The sequence below is a fragment of the Nymphalis io genome, chromosome Z (assembly GCF_905147045.1).
Source record: "Nymphalis io chromosome Z, ilAglIoxx1.1, whole genome shotgun sequence".
NCBI classification, from domain to species: Eukaryota; Metazoa; Arthropoda; class Insecta; order Lepidoptera; family Nymphalidae; genus Nymphalis; species Nymphalis io.
Genome location: NC_065918.1, coordinates 13,003,570 through 13,027,899, shown reverse-complemented (window position 1 = coordinate 13,027,899; position 24,330 = coordinate 13,003,570). Strand labels below are relative to the sequence as shown.

General features: G+C 30.1%; 2 protein-coding genes across 2 annotated transcripts; one reads left to right on the top strand and one right to left on the bottom strand.

The window, feature by feature from the left end:
• Positions 1–1,593: 1,593 nt before the first annotated feature.
• On the top strand, positions 1,594–20,874 carry LOC126780673 (nuclear receptor subfamily 2 group E member 1-like). The gene is made up of 8 exons (XM_050505303.1): positions 1,594–1,650; positions 10,385–10,506; positions 13,319–13,434; positions 17,939–18,355; positions 18,498–18,656; positions 18,949–19,341; positions 20,016–20,162; positions 20,541–20,874. Exons 2-8 carry the CDS (start codon positions 10,391–10,393, stop codon positions 20,774–20,776), a joined length of 1,584 nt encoding a protein of 527 aa, XP_050361260.1. The 5' UTR covers positions 1,594–1,650; positions 10,385–10,390; the 3' UTR covers positions 20,777–20,874.
• Positions 20,875–21,680: 806 nt separating this feature from the next.
• On the bottom strand, positions 21,681–23,963 carry LOC126780672 (uncharacterized). The gene is made up of 2 exons (XM_050505302.1): positions 23,932–23,963; positions 21,681–22,169 (listed from the first exon to the last, which is right to left on the bottom strand). The coding sequence occupies exons 1-2, from the start codon at positions 23,959–23,961 to the stop codon at positions 21,681–21,683; spliced, it is 519 nt and encodes a 172-aa protein (XP_050361259.1). The 5' UTR covers positions 23,962–23,963.
• Positions 23,964–24,330: the final 367 nt, after the last annotated feature.

Sequence of the window (24,330 nt, the reverse complement as noted above, 5' to 3'; positions counted from 1 at the left end):
CGTCTTACAAATAATATTGCATCACTTTTTTGCGCTCAGATTCTGTTTACTTACTACCAGCTAACGGTGATACTTTATTTTTACTATTTTATGTTTCTTTTTTTTAATTAACAATAATACTATATATGAATATATTTTCAAAATATATGAGATTATTGATTTGTCATTCCACATTAAGCTTTTACAAAATTAATCATAATAACCATCGTACAACAAACAACAACATTACTACAGTGGTAAAATATTGAAGAATAATTATACAGAATGTACCAACGCATTCAAAACGAATATAACTAATTATAACGACGTCAAAAATAAAAAAAAACAACCTACAAACCTACCTACCTACCTACCTACAAAAAAACGAAATAAAGAATAAAATATCAGCCAGTGCTACACGGGATGATGTAAAGATTGCATATAAAAGTTATGGAATAAAGTAACTCACATACATACATTATTACACACATTATTACACATGAACATGAAATATACGTGAAGGAAGTTATGAGTTATTCGAAAATGGGCTATAAGGCAAGAATGAAAGTGAAAAATTGCCTCTAGTTTCTCACCAAGAATACAAAAAATAATGTCACCCAAAAAAGCCATTGCTGTTCGTTGTGTTTCATGACGCGTGTAAGTAATACCAGATAATTAGGGGGCTTGGGGGTCGAGCTTCAAAGTGTTTCAAGGTTGTAGATTTGGTTAGTAGGTAGCCATGTTTAATTCCGAAGCTCTGCAAAAAGGTCAACAGTCACCATGATACAATATACATTATAAATAATAAATTAAAGTCGCATTCAATCGCGGCATTTCTGGCATTAATAACTATTATCGTTAACTTTGAGTGACATTAGCATCAGTTCTTCGGCTACAATTTTTGGGTTCCTATCGAGTCCTCTGCCTAGTCCAAAAGGCCTGAAAGTTACCATTCAAAGAATCGATCTGACAAATGGTTTAAATCGAAGTTTAAATTAATTGATACAAAGTTTTTTAATACGCTGGCCGTTTGATAAGTTTTTCAGTTGACTAACTGACTGCTGCTGGATATTGAGTTAGGTGGACAGCTTATTTAATAATAAAATGTTTGGCGTTTTTTCTCTACGATATTATATTATGTATATTGTCATGTACAATAGTTATATTAATGATATTAAATAAATATTCATTTGAAGTAAAGATACCAATGAGTAATTTAAAGATATATTATTGATTTACAAATTTAATTCTGAATAAAATAACAGCTTCTCAGAGATAATGCTAGTATACAATCAGTTACATATTCGCAATAAAACATCCAGGCATTATTAGTGTAGGAAGCTGCATAAAGTTTCGTATATATAACATCGTCTAGAATACTGTATCAACGATAGCCGTCAACGGTTGTTGATTTTGTCAACAAATCGGTCAAACTTAACTCAACTAATACGAACGTTCTTTGACATAAACAAAGAGACAACCCATTGTTATCGCGAATAGCTAATGATGCGGCCTGCGGTAGCACGTAACGCCCAGTCGCGGTCGCCCAATAGAAGGTCTTAAAGTAGGGGAGAATTGTCGCCCCGCCTTTTGAGGGTTTCTACTCGCTTCGCCGCCCATGCCAGCTTTGGATCAAGCCACTCGTGGCTTTCGTGGTCAGGAATAACTTACGTGAGTACGTTTTATATTTGTGTCATGTTCGCTATTTATACATAATATTTATATTAAATTATTGATTAATGTGAACGCACATAAAAAAGCTTTATTTTATTTATTTTTATTTTAAGGCTTATTAGTATTAAATAATTTATAATTTTCAAAATTAAATTAATGATTAGAAATATTGTACTTGATATTCATAGTAACACCATATATGCGCTAGAAAGCTAGATAATTGGAAATATTAATAAAAATAATATATATTGGATAATAAGGTTACAATTTTATTTAATGTGTAAAATTTGTCTAATAAGCTGTGATATTCATCTATGTTTTTTTATAGAAAGTCGGTCTAAATTGTTTCTAATTACAAAACATTAAGATTTCTGTCATAATGAGCTGAGTGGTTAATATTGTTCTTAATTTTTTAAACGATAGTTTGATAGTTGATAGTAGATGACGATCGATCAGTTTTTTTTTATTTTAGGGTTTTATGAATAAACCAACAAATTAAAGCACCAACATCGTCGAAACAAGTAATTTATACTTGTATGAAAATATAATAATACGAAAATTCGTGTAGCTACGTGTAAAAACAAAAATATTTTTTTCCTTTGTATCTCATATCTGTTATTTAAATTTCGGAAAACATATTTTCAGCGGGTCTATTTCAGGAAACCTTTATCTTTAAATTTCATACTTAATTTCAGTAGTTTCGCTTCAGCGATGAACCCACATATGAAATAGGTACCTACTGTATATATTAAATCAATTATACGTTTTAAGTAGTTAAAAAAATTCTGGCGACAATTTAGAGCTTGGTAGCTCCACGTATTCGCATTTTATTATTATGTACCATCGTTTTGTACACCATTTTCTATTTCATAGATATTACATATTGATACTTATACAAATTCGAGTGTGTTCAAAATATATTGGTTAAACCGTGTTAATTCTCAGTTACTGTTTACCGTTCACGCCGATAGTTCAGGGTAAATTCAGTTAAAATTACGAGCGCAATTTCATATAAGCTACGAGAGAGGAGTGAATAATCGTCGTATTAACCATATTAATTAATAAACCAGATATTCATAGACAATATTTTATTTAATATGATGAAATAAATAAAAACTATTTTTCTATTATCATTGTGAGAAAAATAAGCTGAAGTTTACAAAGTTTACAGTTTGCTTGCCCATTTGTTAGGATAATATATAATAAAGCGTCCAAGTAAATTTGCTCTTTTTGCAAATGATATTTATTAGAAGAAGGGACACGAATATCAGAATAAAATCGGAAAGTAAAAAAACATTAAACATAGGTTGACTCGGTTTCATATACTATGTAAACATAAAAGGAATTAGACAACTTCAAAATCAATTTAATAAAAAAATCAGGCCTTAACCAAGTAGGCTTCGACTATCAGATAGCTGGTAGAACTTTAGCTTTATTTGTCAATTATTTTATTTTCCTATATTTTTGTCAATGAGGCTTTACCATTTCAAGAGATATCAATATTTATATATTTTGTATTTTTTGCATCAAATTTTGGAGTGGAAAAGCTAATATATAAAATCCATTGTACTTTTAGGAACACCAAATGTTTTTGTATATTTAAGATATCCCATTTCCTTATTTTTTACAGCAAAATATGCATTTTTCATATCATCTTGGCAACACGTTTTTCTTTGACTATTTAACCATATTTTTAAGCTGAAGCGTTAATTTTAAATGTATTTACTTCAAGCAACTTATTTTACATAACGTGACTCCTAAAATCGGATATCCGATATTGGGAATTCACAAGTGTCAATAAATAATTATTATTTTTTTACAAAATGTCTCAAGTTTTCTACAAGAAATATAGCACTAACTTTTTAAAAATGTTGACTACAAACCACAATGTTGTATATTTTGAGACAATAATCAAACGTGTATCGGTTTTTTTCGCCATTTTGAAAGAGAGGTCGATTAAAACGTGTCGATTAAAATGTGTCCTTCTAATTTTATGTTAATGGTAACCGGGTCCAATAAATTATGTTACTTTGTTTAGGAAATATTGATATATCCGAAATGGTTGCCTAACCATCCAACCAACCAACGATATTCGGGTCCCTTCCGCTACTTGTTAATAAACGGCTACGATTTTGTCCAAAAAAAATTTTCATTATCATTTAATTTTCATTAGTTTAATAATATAGCAGCCAAAAGTAATACATATGTTAGATTTATATATAACATATACATATGTACTTTTTACCTCTTTATTCCAATTGAATCAGCTCGTTAATGTATATTGATATACCTAATATATTATATTATCATTATTATAATATATGAATAAATTAAGTTTAGTTTCAAAAATATATAGTTCGAATCACACAAACAAGGCTCTATAGTATGAGGTGCAGACCAAAACTTGATCTGTCTATCCATCCATATGTAACGATTCATTTGCATAGCATGTCAATTGATATCAATCAATATGAAATTTAGTATAGATGTCGCATAGTAGACGTATTTTGTTCTCAACCATTTGTAGTGCATTCATTTTATAACTCAAGTTTACTGAAATATTAATGCCTGAAGTTCTGTAGTTTTTTATCTGTATCAAATGTATGTAAGTCAATTTCTTTTTTTTAATCGAATCCTTCGCATAATATTTATTGTAAACATATAGATTTTCACGCCTTATTACTCGACATATTTGATGGAGTGCGATTATTCAATAATTATAACTTTGAATGTCACATGTGATATAATTTTAATAATGGCTTCTATCCTCTAAATAATAGTAATAAAATACTAAATAATGGTAATAAGCGATCCTGTTTGTAACATATTTCGTTACGTGTGGTTTTTGCAACCACCTAACTAACCGAAGTGAGAAACGTTACACTTTAAAACACTTATGTTGTTATAATTATAAATTCACCGTTGTAAATCACCAGTTCATCATCAATCAATTATAATTTTAAGCTTATATAATCAAATGTCTAATTTTATAAGTGAAGTTAATTTTCAAAACGCAAGAAGTAGAATTCAAAGTCATCTTACTGATCTGGTCCGATTATATTAATTAGGAATTCTAAGTGTCTTCATATTGTTTTGAGTATTGTTTTTCTTTTGTAATGTATTTTATTCAAATTATCCGATTTCATACCGAAGTTTTAAGCAATCAATGAATTTTGAGAGAAAAAACACTAACGTCACTTTCGTATTTTTAGAATGTTATCTAAACTTGTGCTAGTATGTGCGTGTTTCGTATATGTATAGAACAAGCGATGATATCACGAATCAATTTCATCCAAATATTAGGCTTTGAAGTACATTTGATTTCAATGATATCGATTTAATAGTTTAATTAATTTTAAAATATTCACCAAACGTAGATGGTTATCGTAACTGAAGTCGTCAAATGAAAAGTCGATATTTGGGGGCAGAATAATTCGCATTGAGAAAGTTTTTATTTTAACGCGCTTATATTAGACTCACTTGTACATAACTCACAAACTCAGCATGTAATTAAATCTAGTTAGTCGATTTTAAAATGTAAGTTTCATATCGGTTTAAAATACATACATTTTGTAACATCGTTGATGACGTAGCTATGAAGTAGGTGTTAAGTATAAAATCTATTTCCTATTTTTCTAGTAGGTTTTTTTTTTAAATAACTTAAGATATATGTGTTTTTTCTTTGCTTTTATTTAACAATCTATTTGTTTCTATTGTCAAAAAATTGTCGTACTTATGATAATAGTACGGTTGAAATGTCAGTGCCCCCCACGTAGCGCACGTCAGTAAAGCCAAGCTTATTATTATAGCTTTGACACGACAACGCGAGGCTCCCTTTGATATTTCACTATACTATTAGGCGGTATTCGATTACTGTTTATATTTTCGCTAATATTTTTAATATGCACTTGAATTAAACTGATATCGTTTTCGTTATAAAGTGCAAAGGTGGTGCATTTTGTTAGATTTATTATATATTTTTTAAACTCATATAATGCGAATAATAATTTTGAAATTAATTTTTACATAAAATATTGCCAGAAAAAACATTGTCATTATTTTTGGCTGATTCCTTACTTTTTAGGGTTTTTTTACTTTTTAAGGTACGTACCTCTAATGGAAAAAAGGGAGGTCGTTTATGTCGCATTTCCCTTACATTCGCAAAGGGAATCAAAACCTAGGGTACCCGTTGACCGGGAATAATGAAATTTGACAAAAAGCAATATCTTGTAACAAAAGTACAGGAAAAAATCCGAAAACCGTGATTTGTCGTTAAAGAAATTTATTTTTATGAACAAATTAAAGAAAAACCTATGAAAAGTCTAAATTTTAAAATAACCTGGTAAATCTATTAGCATTGTGTAGTGGTACGGAATGTGCGCGAGTCTGATTCGCACTTGCTCGGTTTTTTGCTTCTACTACAATATAGTTATCTTTAAGGATATAGCGGTAATTAAAATTTAATGTATAAATTTACTTGGTCTTGGATGTGATTTATTACAGTAATTATAGAGATTACTATAAATCCGACTTGAATTCAACTCGCCAATCTCGCCCGGTGACGCTGTAGAGGCCGCTAGGTAGGTCCAACAGCAATACACAACAGGAAAAAAAGCTCTAAATATGAGCGAGACTATTTGCAGTGTAAAAACTACTTTTTAGTTAATAATATTTTTTGTTAGATTGAAAATGCAACTCTAATAAAAAATAGAACACAAAATACATTGGAACGTAAATATATATAGTATATATAAAAATAAAAATAATTTGCACTCCAATATACAAAGGAAGTCCATATGGCGCTTATGTAATTGTTATCAACAAGTCAGCGTTTTAATTGTATATATATATATATATATATATTTTCTAATATAAAACACAAACGATAATCATAATAATAAATAAATAAATCGATAACAATACTTTTCATTACGACTTTATTTTTTAGTCTCAATAATAAATTATTCGACTGAATAGTCGATAAAATACTTATATCTATATATAATAACACGCAATCAAAGACATTTATCATTAATAGACTAATAATTTATACCTCGAGAGCTGCATAGTTATCGTCATACGGTGTAATTGTGTTGCCACCGCGGCGTCACGCCACAATTACAAAAACATGTTGGCATTTTGCTTTCATTTAACTAGTACGAAGAGGGTGAATAGGGAATAAGTCGGTGTCGTGGCACACGTCCGTCATTAAAATTTGACTTTTGCAGCACCTGTGAGGGTTCAGGTCAGATATTCAATAAAATATGGTCTAATTGACCATTGCGTAACTGATTTCGATATCGTATTTAACATTGGGTACGGTTTAATGGAGGGTGGATATTTAAGCTGTATTTAATGTTTTGAAAACGTACAGTTGGTACAATAAATGATATACTTCAATTTCATTATGTATGCTTGCATGTACCTAAGATTTATTTAAAATTATTAATTTAAGAAAATTATGAATAGTAATGATTATACTCAATTCAATCATTATATTTTTTCAGAAAACCGTGGAAATACATGTTTTTAGAGCTGTCATAACTGTATGCTTTTTATGAATTTTATTTCATATGTCAAAAATATGACAATCGATTCCAAATATCTAAACTGTTTTAATAATATTTAATAATAATTAATTAATTAAAAATAATAATTTTAATATTTATATAACTATTCGCAATTGTACAGTAAAATCGATTATTAAGTGATTACTTACTACGATTTACTGGTATAATATATGTATTACACGATTATAGTATTCTAAGCTCATTCCACTCCATGTGATAGAATCCTAGAGGCTGGTACGCAATGATAATGTTAATGCAGTATTTTCTCAAACGAGCCGAGATGGGCTAGTGTTTAGAACGCGTGAATCTTAACCGATGATCGTGTGTTCAAACCCGGGCAAGCACCACTGAATTTTCATGTGCTTAATTTGTGTTCATACTTCGCCTCGTGCTTTACGGTAAAGGAAAACATCGTGAGGAAACCTGCATGTGTCTAATTTCACTGAAATTCTGCCACACGTGTATTCTACCAACCCGCATTGGAGCTGCACGGTTGAATAAGCTCCAAAACCTTCTTCTCAAAAGGGAGGGGAGGTCTTAGCCCAGCAGTAGGACATTTACAGGCTGTTACTTACTTTTTTTCTTAAACAATGTTGAAGCTTCCCTATTGTAATATTCTAGCATCGCCAACTACTGTTTCTATTTAGTTCACACTTAATTAAAACATGTCCTAACTGAGCGACCGTAACTACACACAGATCAACATGCGTAGATTTTCTTTCGTAATCCCTTGATATAATGACTAAAAAGAATACTCGACTTTTGATATTGATTCGCAATTGTTGTTAGCAACTTATGCTAATTACAAAACACTTGTCACCCCTGGTATCGATGATAAAAAAGTAGCGTATTTTCCATATCTGGAGAATATGCTTAATGTATTCTGACATTCTTTAAAATCAAAATATTTATTTATTTATTTATTAGGTTTGCTTACGATTTTTGCATTGGTCATTCTTACATACATACAAATACAACAACTCTACAGATTTTGTAAAATCATTTGAAAGCAAACACTACATGATTTAATCACAATTAAATCACAAATAACTATTACTTGCTACAAAAAGAAAATCTAAAACCAAAACGAAGCAACAACAAAATATAAATTAAAGCTTGTATAAACTTTAAACCTTTTGTTTTAATGAATCAATATTTAAAAATTATAAAAGTTTGTATAACAATTTAAATGTAAAAAGTAAAACAATAAAAAAAGACTTAAAATACAATCATAACTCAATTTCATTAGTAAGACATGCATTAGTTTAATCTTAATTTAACTCAATTATTAATATTCTTTATTCAAGAAGGCTCATAACAATACTTTTGAATCGTATGTTACATTATTCTGTAATGAAATGTAAAGTTAACACCGGCTTGGAACATAAATTTTACGGACTTGTTTGTTGTTTAGTAATTACTCTTATCCACCAATTTACATTACATATTCAATACATTCGATTAAAATCTAATAACTATCACGTGATTTTCTTAATATTGATCAAACTTAAATTAATAATACAAATTATTCGAAGACAATTCGGTAATATAAATTTTCAAAAAAAAACTCAAAATAATACATTACCTTTTTTAATGTACTAATTAAGTAACTCACTCACCTTTGTGGTCTAAGTTTATTTCATGATTTAACTTAGCGAATGAAAATCGTCACATGAAAATGTGACTTATTGCTTGAAAGCCACGACGTGAAGCAACAGACCTAGAATAGATTATTGTAAACCGTAACTTCCGTTTCGTGTGAAAAAATACACGTGTCATTTTAACTAGATTTGAACTCTATGTCTTCGATGTAAGGCATCAAAATAAAGCATAATTTAAAAATAATAGTCGTTGATAGAGCGATGCAAGCTTTACATTATAAGCTATAATGACCGGGTGTTTTTTAATGTTGACTAGATAATTGTGACTTGAATATTCCTTTGACTGAAAAGGAAGGTAAAAATTATATAAAAGTATATTAACTAGCTTCCGTATTTATAAATGGAATAAAGCGTCTTACTATAGTAAATAATTTCTGCGAAACATTCATATTATTTTCGTACCTACGTATGAACTAGAAATACTTATATTGCTTAATTCTTTTTGTCAGTATTAAAGTGAAAATGTCAAAAATGCTATTCATATCGAAACGTATTTTTGATGAATATATATTATATTATAATTCACCGCATGTCATTCGATCCCTTTTGCATAATCAATCGATTATTAATACGGCAGATCCGATGATGCGACAGAATTCTTTCAAACTTGAAGCGAATTTGCAATTCGCTGGGCCTCTGACGAGAAATTGATTGAACCATTGTATAAAAAATACTTCGTATGCACATATTTAAAAAAAGGTTATGATATGATGTATACTTGAATAGATTTTAAAGTATAATAAATTATATTGAAAAAAAAATCGTGATGATATTGCTGTGTCAATAGATAATATTTCTAGATTTTATTTAGAATGTAGAATTTAATACGACCAAGAATAGAATAATTCAATTGATCGAAAATAATTAATAAATAAAATTTTTAGTACCAACAGTCATTGGTTGACAGTTGTCATTGGTTCTCGAAGTATGCGATTTATTTTTTATTAAAAAAAACTAAAGTTTGATTATACATATTATTCACAGCTCCAAACCTAATGCGTAAATACGTAAAAACTTCAGTACTTTTAGTTGAGGAAGCTTTAGGTATTAAACTATAACGAAGTCCTTTTATTAATACATTAGCGTGTACCCTCAATAAAAATATAATATGTTAACCTTACTTACATAGGTTCGCCTAATACATTTTAGTACATTCCATAGTTGAATTCCACTTCAACCGAAATATGTTAATCATATAAAAATAACTCTCTATTTAGTTTATTTAAATGGGCTATCTTTACAACAGGGTAACTGAAACGTTCAAATATATTGGACTTTACCATAAAAGATTAACTTTATTCATAATAATACACTTTGGGAATGAGAGGATTACGCCCATTTGAATTTTGTCTATTCTTTTTTTATTAAAATTATATTCCACCCCTCTTATCAATTCTTTTCAGGTGAAATGTTTCTTTCGAAACGATGCTAAACTTGACGATCAATAAGCTTAATTTTTTAACATTTACTCTGATATACATATGTATGTTTTTGGTACAGTTGGTAATGGAGAGCAAGTCGGATGCGCTGTGTCGGGTATGTGGCGACAAAGCGTCGGGCAAACACTACGGAGTGCCTTCTTGCGATGGCTGCCGAGGATTCTTCAAACGAAGTATTCGACGGTAAAATATTTACTGGTCATTCCATACCAGATACGTTATATATATATATATTGTTTAATATGCTTAAATATTTTCGGAGAAATCAATGCTAATATTATAAATGTGAAAGTACATTATTGCAATTTTTGTTAGGATCGTTTAAATTAAAAATTTATTAAATATGGCCTATGTATTATACTCGCTGACAATGAAGATTTTTATAGATGAAAGAAATTTTGAAATCGGTTAAGTGTAGTAAATTGACAATGGTGATGTGAAACCGGTCTTGCGTGATTTGGGATAACCTCTGTACTGGAGAGAATGATTGATAAAATTTTAACTGTGTTTATTGACCATTTTTTAACTGTGATATAAATAGCTAATTCTGTGAATTTTATTACATTTTCATTGTGTATGAGTAGGTTATATCGATGGCAGCAAAGTATATACGGACTATGTAGATGTCCATATATAGCAATTTTTCAGGAGAGCACATTAAGTAAAAAATAGTTACCATTTTGACATTTATGTATTAATGAACTTGAAATTTTCCATGATGATTTAAAATAACATTTTTTATTTATTGTTTTATTTTATCCCTATTTCGTTATTTTTCTGAAATAATGTATATGTATTTTTTTACTTTGTAAAAGCCTCAACGTAAAAGAAGACATCTGCCGTTATTTATTATCCGTTTATTCGTTGTAATCAAAATAGAGTTCATTCTAATTAAAATATTTAATAAATTAAGGTAACAACCTCCAGAACTATTTTTTAAGGATATTTAAAGAAATCTAAGCGACATAAAAACAGTATTTAACGTTTTTAGACTAAAATTTTGTAGATGTCTTCATTTACTTTGCATATAACATTACACATAGCTTCATCTACGTCTCTCAGTTAAACTCATTTAACTTCCCAAATCACACAAATGTTTTGTTTTAATAATAATGCATATGCAATAATACTGTTTCATTTATTATTTATTCATAATAATTATATATTTTTGTTTATGGTAAAAAAAACAATACTATTTTTAAGTAAATTATACTTTAGATTAACTATCAAAGAAAATAATTTTTTATTAATTAATATAAATAAAGTATAATTCTAATATACAGATAAAAATGAATATCACAGTTTCTTAAAAGTATAATCACCCTTTAAAACATACCGAATATCAGTCTATTTTTTATCACTTAGTTAAGTATTTTATTGGTAACGAGCTGTGCCCGCGGTTTCACCCGTGTATAACTTAAAGAAATCACTAAAAGCGGACTTAGTATTTCAGTAATAACAACATTTTTAGTTTCATTTTCGTAGGATGTTAGTATTTATTGGTTTTCGCCGCATCCAGATCTATACGGGGCAACATACAATTGGCCATGAGAAAAACAGAATTCCCTTAAATCTATTCCGACATATTTTAATGTCTGTCTCTGTGCTTTATTTATTATAACTGCAAACGATACCTTCATAAGAAATTGTATCCTTTTAAAACTGAAAGGTAAATCTGTATTTAAAAAATAAGTACTTGTGATTAACTAACTATTAAAAAAATGGGGTAATTATAAATTTAATAAAACAATGGGGAAAAAAATCTACGAAAATAATGGATTATTTTAAAACTAATTTGATTACAATAAAAAAAGGTTATAGTAAGTCATCCTTACATGATACACATGATATCGTTGCTTTTTTATCTTTTAAGAAAAACAATTCTGGCATACGTGATTGTTGCTTAACTTTAACCGTTCAGGCAGCGTACGCAACGGAATCTCTCAAAAAGAATACATTTTCCCCGTTTCTGCAACATTTTTATTGGTGCTTAGCTCCTATTGGTTGTAGCTTGATGTTAAATATAATAATAGCCTTTGATAAATAACTAACTAACATAATTTTCAATTTGAACCGGTATTTTTTTAAATTAGCGCGTTCAACCAAACAAACTCTTTAGCTTTATAATATTAGTAAAGATTAGTTACCGAGTATAAAATAAAAAAAAACATAACTCAATAATTATTATCACTTAAAAACTACTTTTTAATGGAAAAAAACAGATCAAAACGTTAACGATGAGGTCCAAATAAACTAAATTATTATTTAAATTCTGCGTCGTGAACTGCTGTTGATTTTCCTACGCTACTGTGTTTGATATTTTTGTAAAAATCATGGTAGGTATCTTGATAGAAACGAATATTTTAAGGATACATAAATGTAGAGTACTATAAACAATTTAATTTTAACAAAAAGTGCCCATAAACATTATAATTTTAATAAAAAGTGACCGCGTACCCGCGCTTTGTTTGCGGTTCAATCATCTGTGGATACTCCGAAGTAAAGGCGGACAAATTCAAATGTCCGTTACTACTGCGGCGTTTTCTAAAATTCGAGTGTAGATGTATTCATTTACGTACCAGATAATTGCAATTACTTAGAAAGATTAAAAAACTTTAATACATACTTGTAGATGAGGTTGATATAAGCTTATTTTCGTAAAAAAAGCATTTTCGAAAAATGCAGATGGCCGAATCTACTTTGCTGCCATCGATATGTGTTACGTATGATACGATTTCGATTATAAAAACAATTTTGTTGTTTTTGTCTACCACTGTTATGTCCGGTCTATTATAATGTATGGTTATTATTATTATAGTATAGATAACAAGTTGGATTAAAATAACACTACAAACAGTTATCGATTATATTATTAAATGTTCATGACAATATCCAACTACGACGGCGTAATGTATTTTTGATTATATACTATGATTTATCTATTTTATATTGTATTTATTTATATACATTTTAATATGAATGTTATTATTTTAAGGAACTTGGATTATGTGTGCAAGGAAAGTGGGCAGTGCGTTGTTGATGTTAGCAGACGAAATCAATGTCAGGCTTGCCGTTTTTCTAAATGTCTACGCGTTAATATGAAAAAGGACGGTGAGTGAAATAAACTTACAATAAAACTAAGAGACATCTGTACTGCCAAATAGCAGCGCGCGATTTTAATTTTCACAAATTATATCAGAACTGCACATTTTCAAATTCGTAATAAAATTATCAGTCTGTAAATGTTTCACTGCAAGGCAAAGATCAAACAAAGGCTTAGAGCTTATTCCATCACGCTGGTCAATTAGCGTTTCTAAATACACATGTGACAGAATTTTATTTGACATAATGCACGTTTCACCGGCCTCAAGTTTTCTTTCACCGCTGAGCACGAGTTGAATTACAAAAAAAGATTTCAATTAAATACTTTGACTGAGCGAATACCAAAGCGCTACAAAAATGTAAAATATACACACATCATTTTCTTACATATATTTCAAATAAAATGTCATTGTTACTCGGTGGTAGGCCTTTGTGCAAGCACGTTTGGATGCAACTCTCATCCACATCCCCACCAAACAGCAATACTTGGTATTGTTGCGTTTGACGGTTGAGTGAGTCAATGTACCTACAAGCATATCATTTTAGTTCCCAAAGTCCATTGATGGTGTAAGAGATGGGTTATATTTCTACTAGTGCCACAGTTCATTTTCAGTAAAAAAGCATCAATATCATACAAATTTTTTAAATGTTTATACACATCGACAAACAGTTAGATTTAAATTAAAAAAAAATGAAACCTTATATATTAAGCTCAAAGTCAAAGTTGAGATGGCCCAGTGGTAAGAACGCGTGAATCTTAACCGATGAACGTGGGTTCAAACCCGGGCAAGCACCGATGGATTTACATGTGCTTAATTTCTGTTTATAATTCATCTCGTGCTTTTCGGTGAAGGAAAACATCGTGAGGAAACCTGCATGTGTCTAATTTCATCAAAATTCTGCTACATGTGTATTCTACCAACCCGCACTGGAGCAGCGTGGTGAAATAAGCTCCAAACCTTCTCCTCAAAAAAGGGAGAGGAGGCCTTAGCCCAGCAGGGTGACATTTACAGGCTGTTACTGTACTGTACTGTATATCAAGCTCATCAGAGTAGCAGATAGCCTATACTCTATTACATATATTAATAAGGTCTTCCTAATCAGCGCTCGATTTATTTTAATTACAATGTGTTGCAACTGTGAAGCAATTAGCGTTTAAGCAGATAACGACGCTATTTTTACAGCTACAGGTACCACTATTTGTCCACTGTGGCCGAAAAAAAATGTTTGTATGACGTTACAATGCGTGTTCAATTTGAAACTATCTTCAATATCTCAAAGTTATCGAATAGTTCGTGTAGCGTGAGTTTCAGCGTATCAATGTGCTAGAGGACCTCTATTGCCGAACCTTAGATTTAAATATTCTATGCGATTTGGTAATAACTCTTCTATATTAAGTATTACAGGGTTAATAAGTAATATATCTTGATTTATAATACAACTCTACTTATTCCACTTACTCTACTTATACCACTTATATATTAAAGTGAATAATTTACCTTTATAGTGCCGATAACAACATTCGCCAAAATTCAATAAGCAATTTCCCGATACCATAATGAGTACCATAATAATTTCGTTATACTGATGAATATACGTTGTAATCGTAATTGTTAATCATTAATATGATTACATTTTGCACAAGTTTGTCTCGACCCTAATATTAGAGTTTTTATTAGTCATAATACTCTTGTAATTGGAATAGGCCACAGTAATATTTGTGACAGTATAAGATGTAAATATTTTACATGACTTCGTTTTGAAATCAGCTCAGCTGTTAACAACGACAATGCTGATAGCAAACTTTTTAATTTTTTTTATATAAAATGATATATCGTTTTTTTGTGTAATTAACTAATTCCTTTAATTTTGTTTAAGTTTCTAAATCCATTTGAATCTACATAACTTTGTAATTTTTCGTGAATCGATTGTACTGTAAAATGAATATGTTGAGTTAATGTCCAAGGTAGCGGCTCCTACACTTTAAGGCCATGTTACTCTGAGTTAATCTCTTTTTTGCGCGAAACAATCGATTTGAAAATCAAGATCTTTGATTAGATCTATATGCTCGTTCTATAAAAACAAATATACAAATATATAGTCTACCTGTACTATAAAAAATATATATAATCGTCTGAATCGTGAATCAATGAAACGTCATTTAGTATATTAGTATTCGTGAAACCATACTTACTTTCTTATATTCTTTAAATCCTATCCCCCATGACGTTAGGGCAAAGGGCAGACACAATCGTTTTCCATCGCGTTCTTTCGATGGACGCGTGCTTGACTTCTTGCGAGTCACTTTTGCCTGGGTACCAGGTACTTTCCATAAGACTTGTGTTTCGCGAAACACTGGGTATAAGGAATACTCACGTGCAAACTGTATTACTTGTATTTAAAGTTTTTTATGACACTGTGAGTGTAATAATAATTATTTAATAGAATCGAGAAATATAACTAAAAGATATAATAAAATTAACTAACACATAATTACATTTACAGCTTAGCATTATATACAGCATGCTAGTAAATACTAGACATATTACAGATCCAACGGTTAAGGTATACATTTTAATAATAATTCTAAAACAGTATATAAATTATTATTACATTTGTAAATTAAAACTTGATAATATTTATTTTTTATTTCCCTTCAGTCCTAATTTATCGCGATCAAAATTAATGTTTTTGTTTAAGACATGTAAAATCTTATAGTATAATTGAAACTCATCTTAAATTTAAAATGAGTGAAGTTTATCCTTAATCTTTCTTTGCATTTAATATGATCGTAAATGAAGTGACACAAGACACAATTCGTTTATAAAATATAATATGTCGCGTAGAATATTCACATGCTTAAGTCATCTCGTAAAACCGTGATCGGAAAAATCTGTACAAAATTGAACGGGAACAAATGGCCACTTGTCTCAATAAAGTATTTATTCAGGCTTCCTCCTAGAAGCATGTCTTTTCCATTAGGAGACATTTCAAGTATTTGCGGTACACAAGTGTCAGAGAGTGTGAAAAAAAGTCGAGGGAGGGAAATTGTGGGCGCCCTCAGATAACACCGCAGGCCGCGGTTCACACGCGATCTGATCCAACTATACATAATGTGACAGCCATTAGATTTAACGAAGACGTATACTTCTTCAGTATTAAAATACAATTAAAAAATAAGTTTATATACAAATTACTTTTAGTAACTTTAATAATATTATGCATTGGTCGTCAAAAAAAAGGAAATAGATAAATTTTCTTTTAATCCTTTAGTATAATAAATGGTCTAGTGAACAAAAATATATTTATATTCTGTAAAATTAATACTTACATGTTTAGTATTTTTTGTTATTTTTAAGTATGAAAATTATTTTCTTGTTAATTAAAATATTCTCCCCTATACAAAGTAGAAATCGTATGTTTTAATAATAAATGATAACGTAATCGTAACAAAAGAATACGATTTATTGTTTTTTTTATTGGATAGTTAGATGAGATGATGTAATGCATGAGACTAGGATGAGTAGTATTATGTCTTATTCTGTCCTGAATCACAATTGATTCATGACCATTGTTTTACTATTTTGTAAACTGTCTGGCCAGGGAAGCTATTAATACATACAACCATCGTGGTGAAACACTCAATAACATTTTACCTAAATATTAAAGAGGTTTCTAGAGTTCCCGCTACACTGTGTCAAAAGCAGATACACAACAAATAAAAACTCACTTACAGCGGTATCCCCAGTATATTTATATGTCAAATTGATCGCATAATGCTGCCAAGTCACCCTGTCGTATCATCGTCCTCTAACGCCTTCGAGCTTTATACATGTACACATATATGATATTATTTTCTGGAAATTTTGTTCGTCGTTCGTGACCGCTACCGCTGTTTACCTACTTGTAATTTTAGCCGCAAGATTTGATCCATGTTTTTGTGAGAACAAACTTAATAAAAGCTTCATTGAATTAGGGGTTGCTTTGTGGGACAGGTGTTGGCTCCCATTCTCATTTATATACATAACTTAAACATTTATGTTTTAATATTTTAACGATAACAAAGGTGACGTTGATATATATTTATTTAAATATTTTTAGCTTTAGTTTTTATTAGTTTTATACACATAAATGAAGTTTTGGTTCGTCTGCTAATGATCATGTAAGTTACGACTTAACCAAAGGAGATATTAACAAATGCAAGCCCGTCTGGGTAGGTACCACCCACTCATCAAATAATCCACCGCAAAACAGCATTATTTAGTATTGTTGCGATCTGGTTTGAAGGATGAGTGAACCAGGCACTAACTACAACTACAGTAGTAACTACATAGTCCGCCTTCCTATTCTATAAAAAAAATTTTATAAAAATGCCGGCTGGACAACCTTTACTTAAGTTTAACGGAGATACCGTTAAACTGTACCGATATCGATATTATAAATGAACAAAGCTATGACTTTTGCATATTCTAGAGGTTTTTGTTATGAAGATAAAACATTCGTTATATTTCAGCGGTTCAACACGAACGTGCTCCCAGACCAGCTGTGAACCAACATCAGCTCGCTTTACAGAAACTGAGCTATAATTTATCGAGGCAGCCCCCTTTTTTCCCCACCCATACCCCTGTCACTCTGCCAACTTTCACTCCCTACGCCTATAACACACTTAACGAACGAAATCATAATATTTTTCTAGAAAATCCTTCCTTACAAAACTTCCCAAGAGTGCCCGACTCAATGGATATCCAGAACCTAAGGCCTATACTCAACAACCCGAACCCTCTACACTCTCTCAATCCTTTTAAAATTCCCCTTTTCACAAATCCAATGCACTACTCCATACCGCATCCCGGATATTTACCTTCAAATATTTTCTATCCTCCGATATTGCCCGCAGAGAGTAATCAAACACTGTGTATGGATTCACAAAGTGAGTGAGAACTTACGTTAAAATGTTGTATAGTTTTTTTTTTCAGTTTTAGTATTTCGATAGAAGTCAATTTCAATTCATTCATTCATTTTTGGTTGTTTATTTAAATTTCATGTAATACTTGTATCCTTTTGTTTTCCAGAAACATTTACCAATAGTCTTCATTCACCTAAATACCATGCGTCGTTTCACAGTAATATGTCAGAGAAACCTGACTCACAGCTCCCCGATAAAAATAAAGAAGACGAAGTATCTAGTTCTGAAGAAGCGTGCAAGATGGACAGCAACAACGAAGGATCTAGTAAGATTACATTATGACTTTAATAAAGCGTCTAGTTATACCAGTTTCGCTAGCGAATTATGTAACATGATATTATTATGTATTTTTCTTAGATGACAAATGTACTTAATTCTTTGATCTTTACGTATCTAATCTAGATATACTGAAATGGTTGTCTGTTGCAAGCTGTGCGATTTTTATATGTGAATTTAACATTATCAATGTTATCGCGAATGTTTTCAAATGTAATATCTGAAATAGATTCGTACTTGAACATAACTTTATATATATTGAATTTTAAATCATTTTATAGACGAAGGGTTCCATGGAAACTCGGCAAGTTTTGATCTACCCGTACATTATGTGAGGAGAAATTCCGACAGAAATTATTCTCTGTCGCATATTGATAAAAACGAAATCCTATTCATTGAACAAGCAAAAATGTTCGAAACTGCAAAACAAGCGGAAACAACAAGAAAGAGCGATGATAATGTAGAACGTAAAGTAAAACTTCAAAATCCTCTGTTCTTGGATATAGAACTTTATGATCCAGCTGCAAAGTTGTTAGTTGCTACGGTGAAGTGGTTGCACAGCGTTGCAGCATTTCAGCAGATATCCCAAAGCGAACAGACATCTTTGCTTCAGAGTAATTGGAAGGAACTATTTATCTTACATGCAGCACAATATTCATACTACTTCGACCAAGGTGAGTAAAAATATAAAAAACATATATCTGATTGTTTAATTTTTTAGATTTTTTGAATTGTATAAATTCCAGGTTTACTTATAAAAATCATTTTATGTACATTAAAATAATCAACTTTTGTTATTATCCCGGATTAAAATTATTTTAAAAAAATGCATTAGTGTATCCTACATAATTGATTATCCCATTAAGATTAAGCATGCTGAGTTAGCCCTTGAGTAGGGCATACAATATATTTTTATTTTTGCTTTTTATATATAACTTACCTATAAAACTATATTAATATTGTTGGCATCCTGTTAAAATAAATAATAAGAATTGCATTTATCTACTAGCATGGTTTTATCTAATACCAAAAATGTATATACATAATTATATTTATATTTGCGTGTTAAAATGATTACGCGAGTCAAAAATAAGGAACACAGCGCAAAATTCGTATTGTGATATTTTGATTTTAAGAGGCACATGGATTTTACTATTACAAAACGAGTCTCCAAATTATGACTGTGTATTTTAATCGAAGTTGCCTGAATTAAGCTGTGGATAGATAGTCAATCAGTGCCTTTTATTTATGAATTACTCATGTTCTACACAACTAACCTTGACAGTCACTGGAAAGATAATTTAAGTAAATAAAGTCTTAGATAAATAAAAAAACCGTATTTCAACAGATCATGTTTCTTCCGTTATCACTTCTAAGCGGCAAAATATCAAAGACGAACTCAGAAAGTTGGCAGCTCTTCAGAAAAGAATTGGACAGAGCCGATTAGATAAAACCGAGTTTGACTGCTTAAAAACGGCGTTGTTATTTCGAACAGGTAATATGATCGTTGATAGTTATTAATATTATTCATTTATGTAATAAGTTAATTCACAGGTACTAGATATTTATGTTGCATACAACTATGTATGTACTGTACGGTACTGTATATGTACTTATTTTCTCTTATAATTTTAGTTTTAATTTCAAAAACAATGTTTGTGATTAACAAAATGATAAGACATCTTAGATCCCATTGTTGGCGAAGCATTAAGACTTTATGGAATAGTTCTTATTATTATAATAGTGCTAAATTGTTTAGACATTCTGATTTGCTATTCTAAATTAAAATAAATATAATATTAGATTATACCAGAGGTATTTTACTTAATTTAACCAAAAATCAATTGAATATTGAAAAAAAAAATTATTTTAGATTCCCTAGACATAACGTCTTCACAAATGGAAATGTCCCAGGAGAAGATATTAATTCAGCTACAGCGGCATTGTGCTGGGAAGGATTCCTCGAGATTCGGCAGACTTATGTTATTGTTAGCCAGTGTGTGCTGCGTCGCCAACTGCGGCTTCCTGGAACACCTTCTGTTTTCCACAACATCCGTGGACGACATAAATGCGATACTCAATCGGCTACTCGTTTATACGTCAGCATGACTTGTATTGGAAATAATATTTGATGTGAAACGCAAATATTTAGATTATACATACATATCGATATAAAATGTAGTGTGTTGTAACGGCCCATAAATGCTGCTCGGGCAGATTCTCTCTTTCTCTTTTACGCAGGTTTCGAGGCTTATACGGCAATGGGTTTATTTTATCGCCAGAATTTTGTTCGACACGCAGCTTTTCTCACGACGTTTATTTTTCAAAGCCGAGCAAGAGATTAATTATTTTAATTATTAATACAAAGTGGTAAAAAGTGGTAAAGTAAACATAAAATCTCAGTTGGTTTTCGGATTTCAATTTGTGTTTAAATTAATGTTCCTGTACAATCTCGGCTCAAGGTGATCAGAGTGTGTTGAGTTTCAATGTGAGTTAATGCTATGCTTAGAATTTTCATAAGTATTTCAAACTTCCACACACTTGTCTCACTGGCACGGCGTTAAATTAACTGGGTTAGCTGAACATTGTAATTTAGAAGTGGTTGTTGCAAAATAGTACTTTAAGCGAAATTATTTTGTTTTAGATAAGCTGATAAGTCAATTTTATCAAGCTACTATGAATTTATACTAGTCATTTTCAGCAGTTTTCAACTATGTTAAGGAAATTTATTATTAGAATACTATTTAATTTGTTGATGTTTTGTTGTTGATTCTAAGAAAGATAAAGATCAGTTTCCGAATGGTAAACGTAGTTGTTTTCATTGTCATTTTTACCTCAATTATAAATTATGCATTATACCATTTATGTTCAAAAGAAAACGTAACGAATAGCTTATCAAGTGCAAAGTTTGGTTTTTGATTAGCCTTGCATAAATTTCCTTTAACTATATAAAAGAAAAAAAAAAGAAATGTCACATTGTTATACACTTATGTAATACTTTAAAAGATACTTATCATGTTATCACTATTACAATTGTATGTATATTCCTTCTGAAACCGTTTATAACGGGGAAAATGATAATATAAAACAGAGTCCAGTACATGATATAAAATGAGCATAGAATTATAGCTGAAATTAAATCACTACTCATACTCATAAATAAAACGAAAATAATAATTATTACGCTATAAAAAATCATAAACCATTGGTATAATAAAATTAAAGGTTCGCTATATATTACTGCAGCGATTAGTAGCAAAATATGTAATGAAAATAACAAAATACCTACAATAGCGTAAGTATGAATAATTATTTGGATAATAATTTCACGTACTCCAGCATGAGCGAGAATATCAGCGCCAGTGAAAAAAAATAAAATATGTAATGAACTTTGTAATATACCAATTAAAGCGATTACGATCGTTGCAGCTTTCGGAGGTAACCAGCAGCATCTTTGTGATGTGAGGCAATATTTGTTTAGGATTGCTTGGCCAATATTATTCTGCAATAAAATTGATTAGTTGGTTTCATTACTATTGTAAATGACGAGATGATATTTCGTAAAGGATAAGCTTTAAACCTGTTTTTTTTTATAATTATTATTATAAACGTTAATACGTGAAAACTCGGTTGTAGCCTGAATTCGAAACTTTGGTTACTGGATCATTTGCACTAATAAATAGATTATATGTAAATTTAATTTTTATTTAACTGCATTGAAATGATTGTTTGTTGAATATGTTCACTAGGTCCATAGTCAAACTTGTAAGGATTGCATCAACAGTTTATTAATCGTTGAATAGCTTAATGTTTTTATTGGATGTCTGCCTGTAATTTATTTTTGTATTAAAAATGAGAACATTCAATGATCCCATAACAAACAATAGTTTCCCAATAAAGTTAATCAATCCAGTTCAATTTATGCGCGGCTAACACTTCTAGCACGTAATATTTTTTTATTTATTAAAGGTACTTACATATTTCGCTGTTATTATTATACTTAAAGTAAATTTTATAAAATACTGGCTATATCATAAAATGTCTGCTACAATACAAGCTACAATTACAAACGCTCAATTGATACCCATAGTAAAATTAAGGTTGCTATTATTACGCTTGCTTAATAATAGCAACTTTAATAGTATTATAGACGCAATTTTTGTGTGTGATAGAACGAATGAGATCTAAAGAAGAGTTCGTGACTCTAAATGGTTATAGTCTATCTATTTATTCTTACCCTTGCGAAACTAGGATTGAATAATTAATAATTTTACGTTAGATAGTTCTTCTTTTATCTTTCTAAATAAAGGTTCCTGAGTAGAATAAAAGAATTCGAAAATCTTTTATTCGGTTTATATTTGGATTACGCAAATATTACCACGTTACACAATTTCGTTCTCGTCTTAATTGGTTACCCGTCCGACTTTGCCAGAATATGCACATTCTTTCTGTTATATACTGTGTGTTATTTCAGCTTGTTACTCCTCCGAACCCCTTACTTGAAGGAGAAAATTATATTTTTAGGGAAACCTGGAGTAGTTACAATTCAGCTTATTAAGTTCTTATTACTTACTTACTTATTAAGCTCTGGAATGACCTTTCTTTAAATATTCGGCCAATTCCCGATATCAAATCCCGAGATATTTTTAAAAATGTAATATCACTTTTTGTCTCAAATTCCTTACCATCAATATTTTTTTTATGTATTTTATTTTTTATAAGTTTTCAAATAAATCAAGTGGGTATTAATTAAACTCGATTTGTTTGGGAACTTATCGTATTTATTGTGTTTATATTATATATGATGTAATGTTAGTATATATTGATAATATAATTTATTTATTTATATTTGTGTATTTTATATTTATATTGACATTTATTTATTAGTTAGATTTATGGTATTTTATTTATTATTGCGGCGCCACCTGCATATCCTATGAGTTATTCGTTGCACCTGGAAGAGATCGCTATGTAGCAATAAGGTCGCCAAAGTTATATGCTTATCTTATTAAGGTTGAATCCATGTTTAGTATTTTTTTTTCTTTGTATTGTACAGTAAATAATAAAGTTAAGTTAGTTTATTCTACCTAGACTAGAATGAATTATTGTCAACTGACACATAAAACAGACATATTTTTGGTTTATTTGTGCAAACTAACCCATTTTTTTAAATAAATACTGAAAACAATATATTCTATTATTACATTGCTCGTTGGTAACAAATGTTTATAGATAGCCTATTCATTTTAAGCAATAACACTTACCGAACCGTTTTTCCAAGCGTACCTTTTCATGGTGTTTTATTGAACATTAAAATATTAAAGTATAATAGTTGAATACATATTTATTTATTGTTAAAAAGATCCATCTGATAAAATAGAGTATAACGTATATAAAAGATAAGACAGATCAGTCTATTTATATATTGGATTATCTCATAGATAAATAAAAGAAGAATTTATTATTTAATGTCAAGTAATGTAAGGCTAGGTTCGATCAAAGAGTTCCTATTTTACTAGTTACACGTTCTGCTGAAATTATACAATAAATAAATGTAAAACTTGTTAATTATATAATGAGTATTTTTTTTCGGACGAGCATATGGGTCACCTGATGGTGTGTGGTCACCAACGCCCATAGACATTGGCATTGTAAGAAATGTT